Source organism: Ceratotherium simum, chromosome 31, assembly GCF_057802395.1.
Source record: "Ceratotherium simum simum isolate JZ-2026a chromosome 31, ASM5780239v1, whole genome shotgun sequence".
Taxonomy (NCBI): Eukaryota; Metazoa; Chordata; class Mammalia; order Perissodactyla; family Rhinocerotidae; genus Ceratotherium; species Ceratotherium simum.
This window is the reverse complement of record NC_141930.1, coordinates 3534737-3561692: the sequence shown is the minus strand read 5'-3', so window position 1 is coordinate 3561692 and position 26956 is coordinate 3534737. Positions and strand designations below refer to the sequence as shown.

Here is a 26956-nt window from a genome sequence, read left to right as displayed (position 1 = left end):
TGTGAACTTTGCACTAAATGCCATGGAACATCACTGACTGGCTTTGAGAGGGAAGTGATCATATTTGCATTTTTAGAATATTATAGATGTATGCTATTTTAAAATCTGTTAAGAGAAATAGATGATAGTGCAATTGGAGGACTGGCTGGAAGTGCGGCTGCTGTGGGGTTTGTTGATTGACTGAGTTTGAGGGTGAGGAGAGGTGAAGTTAGTGTTTGTGGTTTGAGATAGGAAATGCTGATGGAGAAAGAGGAAGTCTGGGTCAGAGCTCAGATTAGTGGGGGTTAGAGGTAAACAAACGCGTAAATAAATGGAATGTGGTGGGTTCTCTGATAGGAACGATACCATGGGATCTGGTCGAGTGAGGGGTTAGGAAAGACCTCTTTGACATGATACGTGAATTGAGACTGAATGACCAGAAGAAGCACTGTGAGAGAATCTGGAGAGAGCTTTCCAGTAAGTGGGAACAGCAAGTACAAATGGTCTCAGGCAGCATGGAGGTTGGCATGTTCAAGAAGAGGAAGATGTTGGCTTCTAGGATTGGAATTAATGGTAGAGGAGAAGTTATAGGCCGTGCCCTAGAGAGGCAGGCAGGGGCCACACCACTTTGTCAGGCTTTGTGGTGCTTGGTGAGCAGTGTGGAGTTTATCCTTGACGTAACGGGACAAGACAATGGAAGGTTTTCAACAGGACAATGACCTGTTCTGCTTTATATTTTGTAAAATATAACTAGCTGCTTTGTGGAGAAGAGGTTGGCAAATGTTGAAGCAGGGAGACAAATTAGAAGGTCATGGAGCAGTTCACATGAGCGATGATGGTAATTTGGACTATGCGGGTGGTGGAGGTGAAGAGAGCTAGGCAGATCCATGATATGTTTGGGTGGTGAAATCAGTGGGACTTGCCAATCAAAAGGACGTCAAGATTTAAGGAAGGAAAAAGAGAAACTAGAGACACTCCTAAGATTTTGTCTTGAGCAACCGCGAAGATGGTTCTGCCATTTACTGAGAGGGGCAAGTCCAGGGAAGAGCAGGTTGCAGAGAGGAATTAACTTTCTGTTTTGGATGTGTTAAATTTGAGATGCCTGTTAGATCTTCTAGGCTCATATTCAAGGAAGCCGCTGGATACAAACCTGGATTTGAAGAAGAGGTCGGGGCTGGAGATGAGGTATTTGGGAGCCACTTGTATTTGGCTTCAGGTTCAAAAGAATCCCTTTGTGCTCAGCCGTAGAAACGATTCTAAAGTGTTAATTAGTTTTTCCAGCCACTTTTGTACCTAACTTCGTGACCATCATCAAGTTGTATCCTCTTAAAAAATAAAAAGAAAAGAAAGGAAAAAGAGCATTTAAAGCTGTAACACATGAAAACTTAATTTGGGGCCTAATCTGATGATTTGTGGCATTACAGAGACAGATTAAAGTGATCTAAATCATGAAAAACTTTATCCCAAGAGTTATGCATCTGCAAAAAGCAGGCTAATCGTCCACTCGTATTTGGGACTTTATCTGATTACAGTTTATGAAGAATATACAATAAGCATATTAAATATGTAGTTGGTAGTAAACTATGATGTCAACATTAATGGTGATTTTTGGCATACTGAGCTTATTTTACCAATAGTATGCAGTTTAAAAATACTAAAATGGAGGGGCCGGCCCGGTGGCGCAAGCGGTTGGGTGCGCGCGCTCCGCTGCGGCGGCCCGGGGTTCGCCGGTTCGCATCCCGGGCGCGCACCGACGCACCGCTTGGCAAGCCATGCTGTGGTGGCGTCCCATATAAAGTGGAGGAAGATGGGCACGGATGTTAGCCCAGGGCCAGTCTTCCTCAGCAAAGAAAGAGGAGGATTGGCAGATGTTAGCACAGGGCCGATCTCCTCACACACACACACGCAAAAACAACTAAAATTGAATACTACTACTATTTAGAAATCATTTTCCAATAGAGAAGAGTCTCATCATTCCCATTTCTGCAGTGGCTGCAAAGACTTCTTGTCATTCAGCTCAAGTCACTGTAGCTGATGTTGTTGGTCAGGAAATGTGAGTTTGCTATGTGTTCGTTTGAGTTTTAATTCAAATACAAATGCTAATAAGATGATATCATTTCCTCTGAAGGTTTTGCCGCCAGTTAAGCAGGGTGTGTGGGAGAGAGAAGGACTTCTTTAGAAAACAGGATTTTTCTTGCTCTAGTTTCCCATAATATTTCAAATAGTTGTTGTTTTTTAACCAGCAGAAGATACAGATTCATGTCTCTTTAATCACAAATTCATTTTCTAGTCAGTTGTGGTTGTGAACCTAAAGAAGTCATTCCACGTCTTTCTATCTTTCTGGTGTCATCTCTTACCAAGTGCATTCACGTAGAACCATTGGAAATAACTGTAATGTTCTTTTCAGCCCCTCCCTTACAGTGGAGTGTCATCTATCTCTAACTCAAATGAATTTTGTTTAATCATCCAATGTTTTCAGGTTTTGTTCCTCCCCCACTATCTCACACCAACTTAGAACATGGCACCATGAGAAGCCACTTTTATACTTTCTGTCTGGATATCCCACAATCTTCTTTGATTGTTTGTGGGTGGTGCACTAGTTTATAGTTTTATAGTTCACTGTTTATGATAATTCTTGTTTATCCAGAAATCCCCCCATATTAGTTGCCTGTAAGATGTGAAGTTATATTTAAAGGCTCGATAAAATCGTGTATTTGAATATACTAAATTTTCTCTGTAACAGTCAGCTAGAAAGGTGATTTATGCATGAAACCTTTCATAAGAATTTCCTCCCTGAGGTGCCAAAAGGATTCGTCTGAAGGAGGTCTTATCTGAAGTCCATCTCTCATATAGAGTCCTTGGACAACATGGTGTCTTCATCATCTTGGCCATATCATTTGAGTGTGTCCCATTGCTTTTGGCTTCCATCTCACTTTGTCCTTTCCTTAGCTAGGAATGAAGTCCCTCCAAGAGTGGTTTTCTGCCTTATTGCTGTTCCACACTCTTCCACACGTGTTGCTGTGTTTGGGGTTCTGCGCTGTTTACAATGGTGGAACATTTAGGCCACGTTTGGATTTGCAGAAGGCCACTTGCTGAGGGTAGAGTTGTGAAGTAGGTGGAGCCTGTTTTCTAGAGTTTCAGGTCCTCCAACTCCTTCCCTCTCTCCTTCTGTCCTTCCCTCCACCCCCTCGGTAGCACCGGCTGCCTCTCATTTTCTTCCTCAGACATCCCTGGTTCCTAGTCCCTGAAGCCTCTTTTTCCATATTAAGACTTGCTCTCAGAGAAGGATCTGAACATATTTACAGACGGTAGTAAATGTGTGAAAACTGCTTAAAAGAGTTACTCTTAAGGAGAATTTGCCTTTTCAAGCCATAAAAAGTCTTAAACGACAGTGATGAACATCTGACCGGGCAGTTTCCGGAACAACTGGTGCTGTCCTCAGCAGCAGGATTGTCCCTGAAAACCTACCACGTAGGCTGTTGATTCTCCCCCCACCTGTGAGCCTCAGTTCCTTCGCTGGCCTCTGCCGCCAGCTGGGGTCTGATCTCAGGCTGATCTCAGGCAGTCCCACCTGTGGAAGACACGAGGGAGCCCCAAGCCCCTTGGGAGCAGCGGTTGGAGATTGTTCGGGCTAGGGAGTGCTCCAGAGCGTTCTAAATGGGGGTGTAAACCTTAATACGTAGTACACCGCAGACCAGCTAAGCGACCGTGGTCCTTCACCTCTTGTGCTTTAACGTTTGGACAAAAGTAGACAGAAGCGTTCTGTCCAAGTTTCCTGTGAAGAAAATATTATACATATGAGTACACAGCACCAGAACATCTATATAAATGTTTTATTTGCATTTATGTTCTTAAGAATGTTTTAAAAAATAATATTTGAATGGTGTTGTGTCCCTGCCTTTCAGCTCCATGTTGTCCATTGGAATTCAGACAAATACCCCAGCTTTGTGGAGGCAGCTCATGAGCCAGATGGACTAGCTGTCTTGGCGGTGTTTCTACAGGTGAGAATCCCCTAATTTCATTTTAAATCATTAATCAGCCTTGTTGGATAAAGAGTTTCACTCACGGAGTAGACAGTCTACCCTTTTTTTTTTCTGTGAGGAAGATCAGCCCTGAGCTAACATCTGTGCTAATCCTCCTCTTTTTGCTGAGGAAGACTGGCTCTGAACTAACATCTATTGCCAATCCTCCTCCTTTTTTTTTTCCCCCAAAGCCCCAGTAGATAGTTGTATGTCATAGCTGCACATCCTTCTAGTTGCTGTATGTGGGACGCGTCTCAGCATGGCCGGAGAAGCGGTGTGTTGGTGCGCGCCCAGATCCGAACCCGGGCCGCCAGTAGCAGAGCGCGCACACTTAACCGCTAAGCCACGGGGCCGGCCCCCGACAGTCTACCATTTTTTAACAGTAAACTAGTTCTAGGTTTAATGTTCTCCTTTTGAAATTAACATTATATATTAGTTCATGGTTTATGTAAAGGCCCAGAACTACCGTAGGAGCATTGTCTCATGGTTCCTCTTACTGTCCATCGATCGTTTTTAGGTGAATAGCAACAGCTGCAGAAACAACAGCCACAGTAGCAGCAGAAGTAACAATAGTGAGATCCTGAGAAGAAAATCTTTATTCTAGGCTCTTCCTGATTACACAATATTTAGAGTTACAAGACAGAGGGAAGTTCAAATTCCTGATTCTTGAAGTGCTAGTTTTACCACAATGGTTTGTTCTCCTAAATGCACTGACCATTTTTTTTTTTAATTTCGTTGTGTTGTCCTTTGTCTGATATTCACATGTGCTCAGACAAGCATCACTGTCGTAATACCTGTGGGTGGGTTGGCCGCTCAACTCCCACTGTGCCCATATTCCTGTAGGGTGTGCACTCCTCTTATGCCACCGACTCTGTGGGTGATGCCGTAAGTCGTAGGAGCTGGGACTGGGGGAGCGTGGGACAGAGCAGAGAGTGGCAAGGATGGCAGCAACTCCTTTCCTTTAGCCACCAAGTCTGGTGGTGGCAGTGGGTTCCAAGTGGGGCAAGAAATTAAACTTCAATCCTGAAGAAGGTAAAAGCTTCAGGTGGAGTCAGGACACTTCTTGTCATGAAATGAGGTACATATGTTTTTCTGAAGAATTCTACTCGTGATGGTGTATTGCCTTGATTCAGGACCTCAAATCATTTTAGGCTGAAAGTCAGAGATGTTTTCCTCTAATGTTTTGATGTCGCACTACTCAATTTGGATCTGGGTTTGAAAGTCACATCTGATTTAATAATGCACGTATTATGTAACATTTACCTAAGCGAGACTTCTCTTAAGTTAACCTGTATCTTAAGCATTCCTAAAGCTGAAGAAATAGGAAGTTGTTGCTACTAGTTTGGGAATCAGACTTATAGTTCACCCAAGCAGCCCTGTAATATTATCTTGTTGTTCGGATTCTTTGGGCTTGATAAGGCCAGCGGGTAAAAGAGAGCTTCATTGTAGAACAGTCACTGTTTGTTCTGGGCTGGCTCAGGTTTTTCAAAAAAAGAATTTAAAAATAGTGACTGAAATGGGGTGGTTCAGACCTGATCTGCTCCAGTGACCATTGTTTTTGAAATTTCATGTTTTCAGATTGGTGAACACAATTCCCAACTGCAAAAGATTACTGACAGTTTGGATTCCATTAAAGAAAAGGTAAAATTACTATTTACTAATGACCAATATATTCCTGGTTTTCTCCTAAATTCTCTTCTTTTCTTTTGACAACATAGACATTAGACATTGCATATTTTCCTGCTTTGAAACAAGTTTGAAACATACTTGACCAGCAGAGCAGAAGTAACCTCTTACCTCTTTTCTCTTGATTTATGAAGGGGTCTTAAATTATCTAAAATCATCACTAATAAATCTATTTATGCATAATTAGTTTCTGGTATTGGAACTTTGCAGAATAGGCCTTTAGTTGTGACACATTTTAAAGACCACTTATATTAAAATAAATCTCGTGCTTCTTAAACAAATCTAGGTGATGTACTACTTTATCTAAAATTTTTAGATTAAGGCAGATACTTTGTTTTTTAAGATACAAAAGGCAGTTACTAAATAATTCCATGAATTAAAGAATTCCAGTGAAATAATATTTCATTGGATATAGTTTTTTTTTTTTTTTGAGGTCTGTGTGTAGCTTTCCCATTGTCATTTGTGGGAATTCTCTTTTCTTCCCCAGGGTAAACAAACTCGATTCACGAATTTTGACCCATTATCTCTGCTTCCTCCCTCCTGGGACTACTGGACATATCCGGGTTCCCTGACGGTCCCACCTCTTCTTGAGAGCGTCACGTGGATCATTTTAAAACAACCTATAAGCATCAGCTCTCAGCAGGTACGTCGTTTCCTCCAGGTTGGTCCTGATTCACCAAAGGAAATTGGGCTGAATCTTTTCATTTGTTTATTTATTTATTAAAACAACCCCGCCCTTAATTTATGCTGCATTGTGAAGCTTGGGTTTTTCCTTCATTAAGCAGTTGGGTGATTGAACCAGACGGGATTTATGTCCCTCTCTTATTTGACCTTCATAATGAGATGATTTCTTTCCCACTTCTTGGAAATGTAATGTGCATGCAGACACTGATGGAAATGAAGAGCCACTTTGAAGGCTGTAATTGTTTGTGTTTACTTCTGTTTGGTCTGAGATACTAACAGGCTGGGATACAAATGGGAAAATCAAGAAAGGGGCTACTCTTAAAAGGCGACTTTCTCCTTTTTTATTTATTTATTTATTTATTTATTTATTTATTTATTTATTTATTTATTTATTTTTATTGATGTTTTAATGGTTTCTAACATTGTGAAATTTTGGGTTGTACATTTTTGTTTGTCCATCACCACATATATGACTCCCTTCACCCCTTGTGCCCACCCCCCACCCCCACTGCCCTGGTAACCACAGTCCAGTTTTCTCTGTCCATATGTTGGTTTATATTCCACATATGAGTGAGATCATACAGTGTTTGTCTTTCTCTTCCTGGCTTATTTCAGTTAACATAATATGCTCCAGGCCCATCCATGTTGTTGCAAATGGGACGATTTTGTCTTTTTTTTATGGCTGAGTAGTATTCCATTGTATATATACACCACATTTTCTTAATCCAATCGTCAGTCGAGGGATACTTAGGTTGCTTCCACTTCTTGGCTATGGTGAATAATGCTGCAATGAACATAGGGGTGCATAAGCCTCTTTGGATTGTTGATTTCAGGTGCGTTGGATAGATTCCCAGTAGTGGGATGGCTGGATCATAGGGCATCTCTATTTTTAATTCTTTGAGGAATCTCCATACCGTTTTCCATAGAGGCTGCACCAATTTGCATTCCCACCAGCTGTGTATGAGGGTTCCTGTTTCTCCACATCCTCTCCAACATTTGTTGTTTTTTGTCTTGGTGATTATAGCCATTCTAACAGGCGTGAGGTGGTATCTTAGTGTTGTTTTGATTTGCGTTTCCCTGATGATTAGTGATGTTGAGCATCTTTTCACGTGCCTATTGGCCATCTGTATATCTTCCTTGGAGAAGTGTCTGTTCATTTCCTCTGCCCATTTTTTGATCGGGTTGTTTGTTTTTTTGTTGTTCAATTGTGTGAGTTCTTTATATATTATGGAGATCAACCCCTTGTCAGATGTATGTTTTGCAAATATTCTCTCCCAGCTGGTTGGTTGTCTGTTCATCTTGATTCTGGTTTCATTTGTCTTATAAAAGCTCTTTAATCTGATAAAGTCCCACTTGTTTATTTTTTCTTTAGTTTCCCTAGTCTGGGTAGGCATGCAACTTTCTCCTTTTTGACCTCAGTCCCTAGACCTGCTCCTACACAGATTTCACATTCAGAGAGTGCACAGTGAGAAGAGCGATAGGCATAGCGTCCTAGGAAATGCGTGTGCCCACTAAGTTTAAGGAGTAGATCTGATCTTTTGGCTTTTGTTGACAAAACTTTTGCGGGGCTGCGTGAGGGGCTTTAAGCTTTTACTGAGACGCCATGGGGTGGCCACCTCTGCTGTTCTCGTGAAGACATATCCTCACTCATTTTTCTGATGAATGCTTATTGAGCGTCCACAGCAGGCCCCGAAGTCTGCAGGCTCAGGGTGTCTTGGGTGCCCAGAAACTCTGCTCTGAGCAGTGAACCATGCAGAGACCAGCCTGACAGCTGGATGCTCTGTGTTCTGGGGTGCTGTGCTTGGTGGTTTGGTTTGGTTTTTGTTTTCCTTGTTGAATTAGGTGCTGCAAAATCTCAGCAAGAACACAGTCTAGTAATTTTTGCAGCTAATAGACTCCTTCTGTTCTGGGCTGGCCCACTTGCCTGGCTGTTTGTTTTTTTCCCTGATCAAAGACTAATGCTGGTTCACCTTCACCAAGGTCACGTCAGGTAGCGTTTTCCTGTGGTGTTGATCACGTCCAACTTACGCTGACCTTGTCTTTCGGACAAGAGCCAAATAGTAACCTGGGGCATACTTATTAAAACGTTTTACAAAAGTCTGGGTAGACATCCGGAGCTTGACTGACATAGAAATTCCTGTGAATTTTTTCCATCATAAATAAGGTGAGTTGCATCCTGAGAATAATGACCTGTCACTGATTCAGTGGGCTTATTAATGGAGTTCGTTTTTCTCCCCTTCATGTGCTAAACTATTTACTTTTACACTCCTTTGTTAAATTTGAACAGGTTAATAGTAAGAGTCAATAAATTATAACATCAAGGTAGTTAATACTAGGGGATCATGTTTTCCCTCATATTTCAGGGATATCTTTATTCCTTAAAGCCACTTAGAAAATAACGTTTTTTTAATCCACCTGTGATGTGGAAGAGAATATATCAAAATATATAATTTAGTAATGTAAACTGCATAAAGTTAATCTAATCAAAAATAACTCCCTGCAAGTTTAGGAATTATGACTGCCTAGCTGTGCATTTGCTACTGAATCTTATTTGAGGCTCAATGAACTAATAATAATTATTAATGTTTTTTATACAGTAGAGTATATAAAATAATAGCTACAATTTAGAGCTTTTGTGTGATTGGTAATTCACTTTGAAGCACTGACTTAAATCTACTGTAGCCGGACCACTTGCAGACATTTTCATTTTTAAACAGATTGAGATGATTATCTGAGTAATAATCCAAATTATATAGTATGATGTTATGGTGATTTTAAGGGTTAAAGAATGAAGCAAAAGATATTTTAAAAATCCAATTTCAGTCTAACCTTGAGAAAAACATCAGACAAAGCCCAGTTGAGGTACATTCCAGAAAATACCTGATCAGTACTCCTCAAAATTGTCAAGGTTGTCAAAAAGTACTCCTCAAAATTGTCAAGGTTGTCAAAAACAAAGTAAGTTTGAGAAACTGTCACAATCAAAAAATGGCTGGGGAGACAAGGTTACTAAGTGTAATGCCATTTCCTGGGTGGGATCCTGGAACAGAAAAAGACATTAGGTAAAAACAAAGGAAATCTGCATAAAGGATGGACTTTAGTTAATGATAATGTGTTAATATTGGTTCATTAATTGTGAAAAATGTACCATACTAATGCAAGATGTTAATAATAGGGGAAACTGAGCGTGGGGTATACAGAACCATTTGTACTACCTTTGCAATAATTCTGTAAATCCAAAACTGTTATAAAATAAAAAATTTATTTAAAAAATTCAAAACATGAAATTTTAAAAATATGAATAAAATTATTCAGTGTTTTGGCTCTTTTATGTAAAATAAAATGAAACTGTGTTTTGTGTATACCACTGACTTAAGAGTTACTTTCCAAAGGAAAATTTTTAATCTCAATTTCGACAGCTCTTTATTTTTGAAGTAACTAGGAAACATTGTTTTTATTCATTTTTCAATTCCACCATATAATGTCACTAGCTGTGAAGATTAAATCCTCTTTTTAGTAAGTTGGTGCCAAATTTTTTTCTAGGTTTTTCTGCTGCTATTTCTTGCCAAGTCAGTGTTTGACCTAAAGGGCAAATCAGATGGTTTTCGTTTCCTTTTTCTTGATTCAAGTCCATTTTTTCTCCCTCAGAGTCACTTACTGAAATGCTTGATTTAACTGCCAGGCCAGTAAATAGACTGTTTTCTGATACTTTTGATAACAGATCTGTCATTTTCTTTGGAAGGCTGACTTTTCTTGCCAAGTCTTTTTGGGTTATCCTAAATTATCTAAATTGGCTTACTCATCTGCTGAAATTCAATGTGCATAATACTTGGCTTTAATTCTACTCTTCTTTTTAAAATCTCTTTTTCATTTGTTATAATATTTGCATACAGTAAAGTTCATGAATTTTAGGGTGCAGTTGATGATTTGGGTTGTCATATATTACCATGCAACAACCACTACAATCAAGATATAGAATAGATCCGCTGGCCAGAAAAGCTTCCTTGTGCCCCTTTGCACTTTATCCCTTTCCTCACCCATGGCCCCAGGAAGCCACTGAGATGCTGTCGCTAGAATTTTGTCTTTTCTAGAATTTTATTTAAATAGAATCATACAGTACATAGACTTTTGTGTTTGACTTTTATTTAACATAATGTTTTCAAGATTCACCCATTTTACTTATTTTCATTACTGAATAATATTCTGTGGTATGGATATACCACATTATTTTTAATCTGTTCCCCAGTTGATGGACACTTGAGTTGCTTCCAGTTTTTGGCTATTATGAATAATAGCTATCCATATTTGGATGTTAGGAATAATTGGCATACACGTTTTGTTGTGGACACATATTTTCATGTCTTGTGGTGATACCTAGTGCTGGCTTTACTAGGCCATGTGGTAAATTCACGTTTACTTTTATAAGGTGCTGCCATATTGTTTTCTCGTATAGCTGTTCCATCTTCCATCCTCACCAGCAACGTCTGAGATATCTAGTTGCTCCACATCCTTGTCAGCACTTGGTGTTGTCAGTCTTTTTGACTTCAGCCATTCTAGTGGGTATGTGTGATTTTTAATTTGCCTTTTTCCGATGGCTAGTGATTTTGAGCATTTTTTCACATGCTTATTGGCTATGCATATATCTTCTTTTGTGAGGTGTATGTTCAAATAATTTGTGCATTTTTTAAATTGGCTTGTTTCTCTTCTCCTCATTATTGAGTTGCAAGAGTTCTTCCTACAATCTGAATGAAAGCCCTTTTTCCAATATATGTTTTGCAAAAGTTTTCTCCTAGTCTGCGGTTTGCCTTTTTTTTTTCACTATATCTTTTGAAGAGCAAAAGTCTTAATCTTGATGAAGTCCATCTTATCAATTTACCTTTTGTTGTTTGTGCTTTTGTTGTCCTGTTTAAGAAATCTTTGCTTGACTGTGTGCCACAAAGTATTTTTTCCTCTTTTAAGAGAGAGTTTTAGCTCTTACATTTAAGTCTTTGATTACTTATGAATTAACTTTTGCATATGCTCTGCCTTATTCTCACTTTCCTTTCCTTCTAATATTTCAATTACACATACATTTGACTTTTTAATATTATCTAATAGGTCCCTCTGGCTCTATTATTTTTAAATCTTTTTTTAATCTCTAATCTACACCATGGATAATTTCTATTGATCCACATTCAAGTTCATTTGCTCTTTCCTCTGTCATGTCAATTTGTTAAGTCTAGCCACTGAATTTTTTGTTTTAGAAATTGTATTTTTTAGTTCTAAAATTTCTATTTGGTTCTCTTTTATTATTTCCACTTCTCTGCTGAGATTTCCTATTACTCTGCTGAGATTTCTCATGCATTATAAAAGATGCTTTAACATCATATAACCCTCAGATAGTGAGAGTAGCCACTTTAAAATCCTTGTGAGTTCCAAATTTGTCATCTTGCGCCTGACTTCGTTGATTTCTCTTTCTTTGAGAATGTGTTCCATTTTCTTGATTCTTCATATATTGAGTAACTTTTTATTGTATTCTAGATATTATGAACATTAAGTTGTGGAGATTCTAGATTCTGTTATTTTTTTTTTCTGATGAGTATTGTTTTTTGTGTTAGCAGGTAATTTTCTTTGCTGGACTTGAACTGCAAACTTTCTATCTTGAACAGCAGCTCTGGTTTCGGTATAGCCATGCGTGGTTCTTGGATATAGAGTTTGGGGATCCTCCCTCTGGCTCTTTCCTTGCAAGACAGGTGTACCCCATTATAACCAAGTGCACCTTGCAGACTCCACTCAGCTCCAGGTGAAAAACTGGGGAGACAGGAACCCAGTGGGAGAGCTTCCATCCCTCCTTCCAGTGAGCGTGAACTCCCCACCTGCATCCCTTTGCTTCTGTTCACTCTCCAGCACCTGCAACTAGTTGTTTTTTGTGTTATATCTGGGTTTTAGAGTTGTTTTCTACAGGGGAGTTGTCTGCAGGGTCTTAGTCCAACATATCTGGAAGGAAACCAGATGTTCTTTTTTAATAGTAAAATTCTGTATTTTTTAATTAATGATAATTAATGATCTAGGAATATTTTCTTTAACTTTTGCATCTTTAGACTATATGTGAAGTGAGGAAAGAATTCATTCGCTTGAACATTAATTTTGACTTAATATATAAAACTCTATGTCATTAGCTTTGAAGTTAAAGTTCTAAATTGTAGGAGACAGTACAAGTCAATTCTGGAATTGTTTAATAATTGCCAGTTCTTGCAAGGCGGGATGCAAGAGATACAAAGAAGTGTTAAAAATGGCCCTCGTCCTCGAGTAGTTTATAATCTAATGGGGGAGATAAAATAAATGCATAAAAAACTGTGTGTTACAGTGCTTGGTATTGCAAGAGAATGTAAGATGCAAGGGAAATTCAAAAGAGGAGAGACTATTTTTCATTGGAGAAATCAGGAAAAGATTTCATGAAAGAGCTGATGTTGGGGCTAGTTAAAAGGTGGCAACTGGTTGGGAATAGTAAAAGAAAGGGAGGAATTTCAAGAAGAAACAGCATAAATAAAGGCAAGAAAGGGACGTGCAGAAAATATGTGGGCAACTTTGTACCTCTGGTTCTCCAACCTCAGTGTATACCAGAATCACCTGGGGAGGCTTATCAACATGTGGGTCTTTGGGCTGTATCAGAAATTCTGATTCAGAAGGTCTGGGGTAGGGTCCAGGACATGAACTTTTAGACCCACCTCAAAGTCTGTTCATTCAGAGGCTCTGGGACCACCCTTCACAAAACTGGCTTAGAATGGGTCCTGTAGGTGGAAGCAATGGGAGATCATCTAGAAAGAGTAGCTGGGACTGAGTGGTCAAGAGGCTTGGGGGCTATGCTAACAAGTTTGTTTTGTTTAAATAGGATTAGAAATGTTGTATATTTTAGAGATATACCCTGAAATGATTATACCTGAAATGATGTGATATTTGGAATTTGCTTCAAAATAGTCCAGTTTGGGCAGGAGCGTGAGAATGGGTGAGAGCATGGATGAAACGAAATTGGCCATGTGTTGATGGTCGTTGAAGCTGGGTGATGGGTTCATGGTGGTTTATGATGCAGCTCTTTCTCCCTTTGTGTATATGTGAAAGTTTCCATGGTAAAAAGAGGTTAGGGGAAAATGGCAAATAAAAATGTTAGAGTTGCCATGTAATGCTGTGGTTAGTGCATGGCTTATTTGCCAGATGGCTTATTTAATGAAACTTCCTAGCTATCTGTCAAGTCCCTCATCTTTAAAATGGGGATAATAGTATATCATTGATAGGGTTGTTTGGGGGTTAAATGAGATAATGGAAGGTCAAGCACTTAGCATGTACCTGGCCACCAGGTTCCATAAGAGACAGCTTATTTTTATGATTACTCAACTTTGGCAGGCAACGGGGTGCTACTAAAGACATTTGAGCATTAGAGTGACATAACCAAAGCAGTTTACAAAACGTAAAAGAGTATTTCTGCTCACTGAAGTTACTAGACAAGGAAATTAAAATTTCAGTGTTAGAGCCAAAGAAAACAGCAAAAGAGGTCAGACCCACCTCAGCCTCCAGGCCGACCTGGGGAGACTCCTGCCAGGAGTGAGGTAGATGCTGAGTCAGCCTTAGTGAGAGAGGGACAGATTGTCCACCTGAAGGAAGCTGGGGGCTCAGTGAGGGGATGAGACTGATAGGAAGCCAGGGGTGTTCATATTGAGGCCCATGCAGTGATGGAAGACACCAGAGGCAAGAGAAGCAAATCTGAGCAGGGGCGGTAGGTAGATGCAGCATCTCCCCAGCTGGGCTAAGTGACTGGGAGGAGATCCAGGGCCAATAAGGGAAGGGGTTTGATGAGACATCAGAACAAGTCCAGGGACTCTTACCAACGTGGGCAGGCAGGTCAGAGAAAGATCTAGAGTAAGTTCCAGTTCTAGACTGATGAGGCTAAGGTGATGAGAGGGAGGGAGCCATGATCAGCTTGCAGAGGAGTCAAAAGGGGGTAGGGGGATAAATAAAGCCAAGATCTTCAGAGGAATTGGGATTCTCGCACAGCCACCGAGTGGCCACTCCAGACAGACCCGGATTACCAAGATCTGCAGAAGGCTGGGCGTCTTCCTCGTGGCTACAGAGGTTAGATTTTATTGGCCTCTGCTGCTTGCCTTTCCCAGAGAGTTACTGAAGTGTCTTCTGGCTTTAGCTAGTGATCTGGTGTGCTGAAACATGAGAAATAGCAGGATGTAAGTATTAGTCTTATCTTTCCCATGTTTATACCCTTTTAAAAGACACCTCAAAACATCACTTGTGGAAATACATGGCTGCTTGCACGTGATGCCTGAACTCATCTGCATAAAGGCTGGTTATAAACTGTTGCCTGTTTATTATGAAGGACCCCCATCACCTCCTATCCTGGCAGCTGACTCATGATGACAGAAACATAATTGATGTGTCCTAGTCTGAACTGGCTTGACTCTGTGATGAGGTGACTAGCAAGGCTTAGCAAATGGAAGCTCTCATTCTCAATAATTTAATAATTTGTCCTCCCTCAAACAAAAGAGCTAAACAAACACCAAAAACTTATTTGTGTTAATTGGCAATGTATTTTCGGTGAACATTTTTGAGACAGTAGATTTATTCAGATAAGTTATTCAATCTTCATTTTATGACTGTAGACCTGTGCTAAATCTTAATAAATAATATTAAATCACCAAAGAATTGAGTAATTTATAAAACATTTTTATAATAGAAAACTTTTCAGCAATTAAAAATAGTGACATATAGTGACATTATATTTATTGACATGCAAAGAAATCTAGGATATATATTAAGTGACTATATATATATAAAAAGCATGAGCTCATTTTTTAATAAAACATGTCTGTGTGTGTGTGTTTGGGTGTGCACCAGTGCACACGTGTGTGTGTTTATACATAGAAAAACACCTGGAAGGATATACTCCATAATGTTAGCAGTAGGTTACATCTTGTGATGTGATTACTAGTAATTTTTATTTTTTTCTTGATGCTTTGTGTATTATATGAAGTTTGTAGGATAAGTAAGCATTTTTTTAATAATAAGAAAAATTAAGCCCTTTTAGTGAGGAATATGCCTATGCTACTAAAATTGTGTTTAAACATTATCAGAGGTGGAAGGGCCCTAGGATTTTTCCATAGTTAGTTGTTTACAAGGCACAAGTATGGTGAACACAAGCAAAATGATCTAGTTAAAGGAAAACAATGCTTATAAGATCGGAATTCCACAGGACGAGAAAATGAAAATGGGGACATTGGGGCCATGTTATATTGCAGTGCTTGTAAGTGTTCGGGGTAATTCCGAGAGCTGGAAGACACCTGTTGAGGTCTTCAAATCCAGTGCTTTACTTTATAGCTGAGGAAATGAAGACTAGAGACAGTAAGTGATTTGGCCAAGGTCGCAGAGCTAGTCAGTGGCAGAAACAGGCCTGGGACCCAGTTCTGAAAGCCAATGCAGTGCCCTTTCCACTGTCCCATTCTGCCTTTGTAGGTGACACGCTCTGATTTCCAGATATGTACTCTTTAAACCACATTCTAAATATTTGCTCTATTACTTTGATCTTCAAATAAAGAATTCCTGTCTACTTAATTTTTGAACGCATACGTATTTGCGTGGTGGTGAGAATTTAGCGAAAGAGTTCCTTTATTATGTATGACCCATAACTTAGAAAATTTTCATTGCAGTATTGTTAGTTCCTGGTAGAGGGAAGGTTATGTGTTTCCTAACTTTCTATTTGGGCAATTCGTAAGCATTGATGTGACTTTCTACGCTGAAACTAACTTCCCTCTTTTCTTCAACAGCTGGCCAAATTCCGCACCCTCCTGTGTACGGCCGAGGGGGAAACAGCAGCTTTTCTGTTGAGCAATCACCGTCCACCACAGCCTCTGAAGGGCCGAAAAGTGAGAGCCTCTTTCCATTAAAAGTTGTCACTGGTGGACCACCCAAACACGTCTGCAGAGAGAAAACGAATCAAAACAAAACACAAATCCCTAACGATTCTTTCCTAAGATTCTAATTTACGGGTACCATTTGCTGTCAGCTTCAGCAACACGAAGAAAATCAGATCTCTTGAATCAAACTAACTTAATTTACCTGTCTCAGATTTGCTCTTGTGGGTATTCAAGCAGTAAACATTGTTTGATGTGTATTCAAACCCATGAAATACGTCTACTTGAACCTGCGTGAAAACACGGCCAGCATTACAAACCTCAGACTGTATTAAAAATTTTCCCTTGCCATAGAGACTGAATCAGTCACGTCTTTCTGTGAGAGTTGGTGAAAAACTTAAATTCATTTCCAGAATGATAGGATTGTAATGCCTTTTTCTGAACAAGTGATTCTGCTTAATGACTTGATATTATTCCAATTCATAGAATATTTTTATAGATGATATTTGATTATCTATAGATAATATATTTCCTTTTAGAGTGAATTTTTGTTTTGATTGTGTTGCAGATTCTCATTGCATGATACCTTTAATAAAATGAACAATGTGAGAGTTATGGGGGATGTGATATAGGTACTTAAAGTGTCTACTCCCTAACTCAAAAATAACCCATACAGTTTTGGTGAGGAATTCCTCAGGGTATAAACAGCTATTTAAACTTTAATGAATTATGCTATATATCACATTTACTCGGTAATGTTAACGATAAACTGGCTAATAACTGATCAGATGCAGTGCTTGCCAATGTATGGCATTGACATGGTTTGAAACTAACAGATTACGAGATACCAGAGGATGCAAAGCTGCCCAAGGGCATGAACGGGTTGCCTACTTTTGTCCTGTGTTTTGACAACAGAGCAGGAGCAATTTTGTGCTGTTCATTGCTCTGTCAGCTGATGGGAAAAAGTTACCTAAGTCTTATAGAAATATACAATCAGTCCACAAACTCTTCAACCTATTTTCATGGCAAAGCCCATCTACCCCTTTACACACATCCCTCAGTCTCTCAAGTAATTTTGAAAGTTGGCTCTTTATATTCATTTTAACCTATTATCTCTCATATATTTTTGTTTGTTTGTTTTTGGTGAAGGAGGATGGGATAGGTCCTTTTGTTGTTTCTGGTACAAATGGAATGACACTAAGCATTGACTTCATAACCACATTTAAGACTTGAACACATGCTGCACTTCTGTCATCTTCTGAGAGAAGTTTAACTGAGTTTCTTTGATTTTGATGATTTGCTTCAGACACATCGCTTCCTCTGGTTGTAGATTTTAATAATTGAAATTGATCTGTAACAGTCTTCTTGATAGGATAACTGAGTATCAGTAAATTGTGTAATAATGGTGTGTATGTTTGCACAAGATGGGCTCTTGAAGGCTGAGGCTGACACCTTGGTCATTTTTGTTTTCCCCTCACAATATCTAGCTTGAGGCCTTGCAAGAGATTGACACGTAGTTAATATTTAGTGAATTGAATATTTTTAAAAAAATTTTATTTGATAGCTTTGTAATTATCTTGCTGTTTGTGATCAAATGTACTATAAGTTAATGTAACAAGTAAGATATAAGTTATCCCTTGAAAATTGTTTCTTCTTAAAGGAATACTTATTAAATCTACCTGTGTAACTGGAAGTTCTAATGGTTTTAAAAATACCAGTGTTGAATGGGAAGGTGTTTCTTTTTTTTGGAAAGATATGTTGTGAAGTATCATAGTCAGAGGAAGAAGTCTGTTTTCTTGGAGAAAGTAAGTTACTGTATCTGGAGGGGAGCATAGGTGGGGATTCTCATTACTGTGTGTGAGAGTTACCATGTCGTAATTTACAGTTTCTGCTACAGTATTGCATCAGATCTATGCTCCACGTTGGACTTTAGTAGACTAAAAAAGGCCACACAGCACTGATTTCCTTAAAGATTGTCTGCACGTTTATTTATCTCTTAGAGGTGAAAGGTCTAAATGTGTTAAAGTTGTTATCTTTGGACAAGATTAAAGAGCGATAAATCCTAGAATGGATTTCTCTTGTGTCGCTCAATATGTATTGGGTTTATGTTTGTTAAACATTTTGTATTTTAATTTAAATTGGATTCAACCACAATAAAGAAAATGAGACGAGCATTGAACTTTATCAGGTACTTGTATCTGTAAGACACAGAATGAGATCACAGTTTTACATCTTTTATTTAGAAATAATCTCAAATTCACAGGAAAATTGCCAACACAGTACCAAAACCATTTTTTTTCCTGAATTATTTGAGAGTCAGATGCAATCTGCTACAGCATCATCCCACAAACTTTAGTGTGTACTTCCTACCAGCTAGGACATTGTCCCACACAACCACAATACAGCTAAAATAACTGCGAGATTAACATTGCTTTATCATTACCACCTAGTCCATTTGAGAATAACTTGTTTATTCAGCTGTCCTGTTTCCTTCAGTTGGGAACCGTTCCTCAGTCTTTCTTTGGTTTTCATGATCTTGACACTTTTGAAGATTATAGGTCAGTTATTTTACAGAATGTCTCTCAGTTTGGGTTTGCTCGATGTTTCCTTGTGATCAAATTCAGATTATGCATTGCTGGCAGGAGTATCACCAAAACAATGCCGGGTGCTGTGCTCATCTCATTGTGCCCTATCACCATAGAATCCTATCAGACAACCAATTTGGATTTGTCCTCTTATGGATAGTGTTCACTTTCATCCTTTGATTAAGAGGGGGTCTGCTAGGCTTCTCTGTTGCAAAGTTACTCTTTTATCCTTTGTAATTAACAAATATTTGTGTGGGGATGTGCTTTGAGACCACATAAATATCGTGTTCCTCATTAACCTCTAATTTATTCATTTATTTCTAGTTTGACTTAGTGATTATTTTATTCAGTGGGCTATAATCTGTTGTTATCATCATCATCTCATTTATCTATTCTCACGTGCAAATTTTTGTTGGTTTGGCCACTAGGAGCACCTTCAAGCTGGCCTCTGTGTCTTTTTGACATGTCCCCACTTCCTTACTTTCTGACAGCAATATGGTGTTCCTGACTCATCTCATTCTTTCCCTTCCCCAGCCCTGGAATCTGCCGTTTCTCCAAGAAGCCTTGGTTTCTTTTAGTGGAGAATATATTGAGGAAACCAAGATCTGGGTACTCAATGATCTCATTGCTGTTGGAGTGTTGCTCTGCCTAGATCCTCTCCGTGGACAGAGGTTGGGAATGTGCACACACACACGCACACACACGTGCACACACATGCACACACACACATATACAATGTGTATGCACATGTTCAACATCTATATTTCTATGTTTATATATTACAAATCATGATTACACACTCACATCTCCTATTTCAATCCAACGCTACAAGGTTCATTCTAGTTCTCCATTCTCGTATTTGTAATGTCCTTCTCCAACAGTGAGAAACCTGGTTCCCATTATCCTCAGCATATTTACTTATTCGGCCAGTTCTTCTGTATGTAACCAGTGTCCCGTCTCCACCTCTAGCCTCTCACCATGTTGCGCGGATGCCCTTCTCCCTCAGCTTGGGCTGTGATGTCCTGCTCTGGGCCACTTTGTCCCCCCAAGGGAAGGGAAGGCAAGGGATGGGAAGGGAAGCAGAAGAGCAAGGTTACATTTTGAAATACTCCCTGGGCTATTCACAGGGAAGTCCTTTATTTCTGACACGAGGTTATTGAAAATATAGCTTTACCTATACACATTTTATCATAGATGGCAATGGAATGGAATATCTTGTAAAAGGCTTTTAATACCTTCTGAGAGGGGCTGCAGAAAATGTAGGCCAAGGAATAGTGGTCTCATTTCAGAGGCTGGGAAGGCATCCTGGCCCTTGGATAACTACCCCAACCTGCTCTTGTTTCAAATTCTACTGAAGAAGATTAAATTTTTTATGTTAAGTTTTCAGTACCCATTGAAATGCAAACTCCTCTCACAGGATAATTTTTTAAGTCACCACCAATCATTTACACTTTAATATAACTGATCTTTATATGACAGGTTTTGGTGGGAATAAAGACTGTGACAGAAGGAATGTTAACATGATACAAAAGAGTCAGTGATCTGAGTGTTAGGATAATCGAGATGAACTTGAACTACTTCACAATTTTGCCTGCACTCTTCATTCTTACCTGTACCCTAACACCTTGCACCTTGACTGATGTATAGTGAACAGAACACATCAGTTCATGTGTAATTGCATTAGTTCATGTAGATGGGCATGTCTATGAATTAGACAGATAGAAACCACTTCCAGTAAACCATGGGGAAACTAGTAATGAAACTTTATTAGAGGATGCCACAGAGGTTTGCAAGAAGTTTATGGAACGTGACTCTGATGAATTAAGATTCAATGTGATCCCTCTTTCTTAAGCACAGCTTGTCAATAATGGAAACACCAAATACTGTATTATTTGCAACAGAAATTAAATTTACGCTGCCATACGCTAACTCAAAAATTTTGATATTTTCATTAACTTGACTGATTAAACATTATGTGAATTAAACCTTGATTTTAAAAAAGTTTGTTGAACTGAATTACTTGGAGATTTCTCTGGTGTGGCTAGAAACTCACTTTTACCTTCCTAGAGAGGAATTATAACAAGCAGAGATTCCCCCCCACCCCTGTCATGGGCTGAGAAAAGTCTTCCTGCCTGAAGATCTTCAACAAGTCCTTGCATCACCACTCCCACCAGTATAAGTCACATGGTGGAAGAAAGTAGGTACTTTAAACTTCTTTGTTTCAGATGAATTTGTTTTCAATAAAGGCTCCTCTGGGTGGAGACAGTGGTCATGGAGTGGGAATTCAGAAACTCTGAGTTTGTGTTTCACAGAGATCAGATGAATCACAACTTAGCCGCAAGTTCCTTATGGAAGATATGACCTAGAAAAAAAAATATTATGCAAAAGATTTGTGTATTAACAGGGACTTCTGGAAATAACTACCCTTATGGAGGTAATTCTAGATCTATGCTTGGCTGGTGCCAGAGGGAGTTGGAGGTATAGGGAGTCTCTCTGAGGGCCCCAGATGCAAACAATTAAATGCTATTGGCATTAAAAAAATATGGCACAGTATCAGTCAGTTTCCAGGAGGAAAACAGAAACCACTCAGTATTTTAAACAGAGGGCATTACACGCTTGGAATTGATTATACAAGTGATGAAAGATATTGAAAAACCTAACGGGACAATCAGGCCACCAAGAGATTAGCAAGAGCAGGGAGCTCTCACCTCCTTAGGAGGTGAGGAGGAGGCAATGTTCCTTGGAGCCCAGGATCCATGGCCACCCAGATGAAGCTGCGACTAAAGTAGACCTGCCTAGCAGACCTGGTTGTTTTTTAGAGAAATACAGCCACTCCCTGAGATCTGGCTTGAGGTAGAGAGAGGGGGAGAAATACTCTGGGTTGTCCCTTTATCCCATCCTCCAAACTCTCACTGGTACCCATCGGTGGAACCTGGCCAGAAGCCAGACAACATGGAACCATCAGTGGTCATCCCCTCTGTTATACAGAGTGGGTCAGTGGAAAGGCCCAGGGGTGGATCTGAGGAAAAACGGGTTTACAAGCAACCAAGTCACCAATGGCTGGGACCGTCCATTATGCAGATCAAGCAGATGACTCTGATGCCAGGCTGGAAGCTTCCAGAGATGGAAGACTGGCCAAACTTCTCTCCCACTCCAGAAATTTAATTTGACCACAATTAATCAGGCATCTTATATATTTGCTAAATGTTGTGCTAGGTACCAGAGATATAAAGATGATTAAGACGTTGTTCCTTCTCTTAAAGAGCTCAAAATCTAAGACAAGTACAAAAACAAATCACATCATACAAAATGTTATTAAGTATTTTAATTTGAGGTGTCTATAGAATGCTAAGGGAATATGGAGAAGATACAGAGATTAATTCTGGAGAAATTAACAAAGGCATGAAGATTTGCAAGTGTGGTATTTTTGGAAGTTGGGTTCTCTGTGGAGTTTTGTACGTGGTGCTTGGGGGCAGGGAGATGTATCAGTGAGGACTCCTTTGTCTGAGAACAATAGAAGCTCCAACACAAAATGGCTAAAGCAAATAATGGAATTTGTTGATTCACATAATTGAAGAATCCAGGGGTAATCCTGGCTTTCATCATTGTGAAGCCAGGGGCTAAGATCAGGCCTCAGTATCTCCTCCTTCTTGGCTGCCTCCACCTCTGTGGGCTGCATTAACAGTCAGATCTGCCTTCCGTATTGGAAGGAAGGAAGCCTGCACCTCTCTACCTAAACCACCTCCTGTAAGCTGTACCAGGGGCAAAAGCAGAGCTTCTTTCTCCAAAAAGTTAAAAAAATTCTACTTTGCACTCTCATTAGCCTAGATTGAGACACACGCTCACCCTCAATCGAGTCATCATGGCCAGTGGATAGTGGCCGTGGTGGAGTCCCCAGCAGCGGATTGGGGAAGCAGGTGGAGTCAGCTCCTTCCTCAACTGCACAGACTAAGAGTAGAGGAGGGATGGCTGCAGTAAAAAAAACTGGGCACTGAAGAAGAGAGAGAAGATTCTGGGTGGCAAAAACACCAAATGTCTGCTCTGGACTAAAAGAGAGGTTGAAGATAGGCCTGAAAATAATCAAACTCTTGAGATAATTCAAACTTTCCAGGAAATAACTGTCATCCACCTAAAAAGAATGAAGTTTCTCAAGCCAAAGGCAAGGTTAGCATTTGAATGACACAAGATTAAAAAAAGATTTTTCCTACTAATGCTTCGGTACAGCGATAAATTGATACTTTTCCACAGTGATGAAGGATAGGGATTGTTGGAGTGAGGTACACAGCCTGGAATTGCAAATCTCAGCAGGGTAGAGTACTTGTTGATGCAATTCAGTTGGTGTTCCGTGTGGGGCTTACATGTAGATGCTGGATTCTGATCTCTGTGGTCTGTCGCTTGTTGGCTTCTCTCAAATTCCAAGGAGACAGAGATGTCTCTGTTACATCTTGTTCTCCTCTGTTTTAGCCTCCTTTGGACTTGTCTAGCAACCAAAGTGGATTGATCATGCTTACTATTCACAGTGCCTTTTCTTTACAGGTGCTTAAGAAGTATTTGTTGAAAGCATTAATGAATGAACACATGTATGGATACAAGTGCTCTGATTATGTGTAAAATTAGCACATCTTGAAATCCGTTCTTCAATGAACTAACAAGCGCCCACAGGTGATTCACCTAAGAACTCAAGCAATTTGTTCCCTAAGAAAATGTCAGTTTATCATTTGTGAAGTTAATCCAAGATAAATGCAAGGGCAGGCTGTAGATTGTGGTGTCACATTGTGACTAAATGGGTACACCCTCTCTCCAGGATGGTCTCCAAACAAGAGTTGCCATCCTTGTTGAGGCCAACATCCTCATGTCTCCCTTTTGAGTAAAACCTTCTACTGCCATCATCTGGACAACCATGAAATTTTCTTCCACAGCCCATGCCATAAACCAGCAGATCTCAAATTGTGGTCTGCAGACCCCTGGGGTCCCTGAGACACTTTTGGGGGGTCAGTGAAGTGAAAACTATTTTATAATAGTAATAAGATCTATTATTTGCCTTTTTCACTGTTTTGACATTTGCACTGATGGTGCAAAATCAATGATGGATAAAATTGTTGGTTTCTTAGCACAAATCAAGGCTGTGGCAGTAAATGGTACTAGTATTCATTTTTCTCTTTACTATCATGCAATCATAGTTTTAAAATGCCAGTATCTCTTAAGACTGTTCTTGTTCTTAAGTAAAAATTATTAATTTTATTCATGTTATTAAAAATTAATTTTAGATTAATCTCAACTCCTGAGTACACATTCTTTTAATATTTGGTGTAACAGAATGGAAAGTCTTCATGAGAAAGTGCTGCTGTGTATGGAAGGATGAGAGTTTTCTTTAGAGAAGCACTTATGTGATGGTGTTTGAGTTGCAAGCTGAATTAGCCACTTTTCTTGGAATTCATTGATTCGCACAGTTGAAGAACCCAGGAGTAAACCTGGCTTTGACTTGAAACAGCAACTGACAAACTATGGATATTCAGACTTGGATAACCGGCAAGTATTTTCTTGGAAATCAACAAAGTGAGCTTGTCACTTCCACGGAAACAACTAAAAGTATTTTTTGGCAATGAAAACTAGGTTTTTGGAAACCTTGTTTCTGCCCCTGTGAGCGTGCCAGCTTCTCATTGCTTAATGTTTCTGATGAGACTAATGGCAATTTTAACAAATGTGATTTTTTGGTTTGTGTAATGAATTGTGTCAACATTGTGAAGATATGCATAACTCAGCCAATATTTTCTAAGTGAACAGTGCATGATGTTACAAAATCATGCACAGATAAAATATCTATTTAAAATTCAAGATAGACCAATAGATTTTAATGGAACAGAGTATAAAAAGTGTATTCATATGGTTCATTAACACGCAACTTTTAAGAAACTACCACTTGTTCAGTTTTGGTGTAATGCTAAAGAAGAATATCCACAGTTATGTGAAAAGGCTATTAATTTACTCCTCCATTTTCTAGTTGTATATCTGTGTGAGGATGGATTTCCTTCAAGTAGTTCAGACAAAGGACCCTATCACAACGTATGGAATACAGAAACAGATGTAAGACCCTGCTGTCTTACGTTTAACCAGACATTAAACAAATTTACAAAAATGTAAATGCCATTTTTGTTGTTACATTTTTTGTTTTATACAATATTGTTATGTTCATAAAAATTTATGCTAATTTATTATATGAATTGTTATATGAATCTATTGTCCTTAAATTAATAAATACTTAAAAAATTTCTCAGTTTTAATTTCTAATACAGTTAATATCAATAGATGTAACCTATATAAATAACACTTGGGGGTCTTCAGTAACTTTTTTTTAATTGAGGTAACATTGGTTTATAACATTATATAAATTTCAGGTGTACATCATTATATTTCAACTTTTGTATAGATTACATTGTATTCACCACCAAAAGTCTAGCTTCCATCCATCACTGTACAAATGTGCCCCTTCACTTCTTTCACCCTCCCCCAACTCCCTTCCCCTCTGGTAACCGCCAATCTGTTGTCTGTATATACCACATCTTCTTTATCCATTCATCTGTCGATGGGCACTCAGGTTGTTTCCAAGTCTTGGCTATTGTGAATAGTGCTGCAATGAACATAGGGGTGCACATATCTTTTTGAATTACCATTTTTGTGTTCTTTAGATAGATACCCAGAAGTGGAATAGCTGGATCATATGGTAGTTCTATTTTTAATTTTTTTGAGGAATATCCACACTGTTTTCCATACTGGCTGCCCCAATTTACATTCCCATTGGCTGTGTACAAGGGTTCCCTTTTCTCCACATCCTCATCAACACTTGTTATTTCTTGTCTTTTTAATAATAGCCATTCTGACGAGTGCGAGGTGATATTGTAGTTTTGATTTGCATTTCACTAGTAATTAGTAATGTTGAACATCTTTTCATGTGCCTGTGGGTCATCTGTATACCTTCTTTGGAAAAATGTCTGTTTATGTCCTCTTCTCATTTTTTTAATTGGGTTGTTCATTTTGTTGTTGTTGGATTGTATGAGTTCTTTATATATTTTGGATATTAACCCCTTATCGGATATATGGTTTGCAAATATCTTCTCCCAATTGATAGGTTGTCTTTTTGTTTTGTTGATGGCTTTTTTTGCCGTGCCAAAGCTTTTTAGTTTGATGTAGTCCTGTTTATCTTTTCTTTTGTTTCCTTTGCCTGAGGAGATGTATCCAGAAAGATATTGCTAAGACCGATGTCAAAGAGAGTGCTGCCTATGTTTTCTTCTAGGGGTTTCATGGTTTCAGGTCTTATATTTGGGTCTTTAATCCATTTTGAGTTAATTTTCATGTATGATGTAAGATAATGGTCTACTTTCATTTTTTTGCATGTGGCTGTCCAGTTTTCCCAACACCATTTATTGAAGAGACTTTCCTTTCTCCATTGTATGTTCTTGGCTCCTTTGTCAAAAGTTAGCTGCCCACAGATTTGTGGGTTTATTTCTGGGCTCTCAATTCTGTTCCATTGATCTGTGTGTCTGTTTTTGTGCCAGTACCATGCTGTTTTCATTACTATAGCTTTGTAGTATATTTTGAAACCAGGGAGTGTGATACCTCCAGCTTTGTTCTCAGGATTGCTTTGGCTATTTGGGGTCTCTTGTTGTTCCATATAAATTCTAGGATTTTTTGTCGTATTTCCATGAAAAATGTCATTGGGATATCCATAGGGATTACATTGAATCTCTACATTGCTTTAGGTTATATGGACATTTTAACTATGTTAATTCTTGTAATCCATGAGCATGGAACATTTCTTTGTGTCGTCTTTGATTTCTTTCAACAAAGTCTTATAGTTTTCAGTGTACAGGTCTTTCACCTTCTTGATTAAATTTATTCAGATATTTTATTCTTTTTGTTGTGATTGTAAATGGGATTGTATTCTTAATTGCTCTTTCTGCTAGTTTGTTGTTAGTGTATAGAAATGCAACTGATTTTTTTTGTGTTGATTTTGTACCCTTAGCTTAACTATATTTGTTTACTATTTCTAACAGTTTTTGGTGGATTCTTTAGGGTTTTCTACATATAAAATCATGTCATCTGCAAATAGTGG

General features: G+C 38.9%; 1 protein-coding gene across 1 annotated transcript in view; it reads left to right on the top strand.

Annotated features, from left to right (window-relative positions):
* The window catches only part of CA13 (carbonic anhydrase 13), a 28852-nt gene extending 10412 nt beyond the window's left edge, over positions 1-18440 (top strand). The window contains exons 4-7 of the mRNA XM_087420375.1: positions 3885-3980; positions 5580-5642; positions 6175-6330; positions 16175-18440. Coding sequence (XP_087276501.1) covers positions 3885-3980; positions 5580-5642; positions 6175-6330; positions 16175-16294 — 435 coding nt within the window. The 3' untranslated portion in view covers positions 16295-18440. The remainder of the gene's footprint in view (positions 1-3884; positions 3981-5579; positions 5643-6174; positions 6331-16174) is intronic.
* Positions 18441-26956: the final 8516 nt, after the last annotated feature.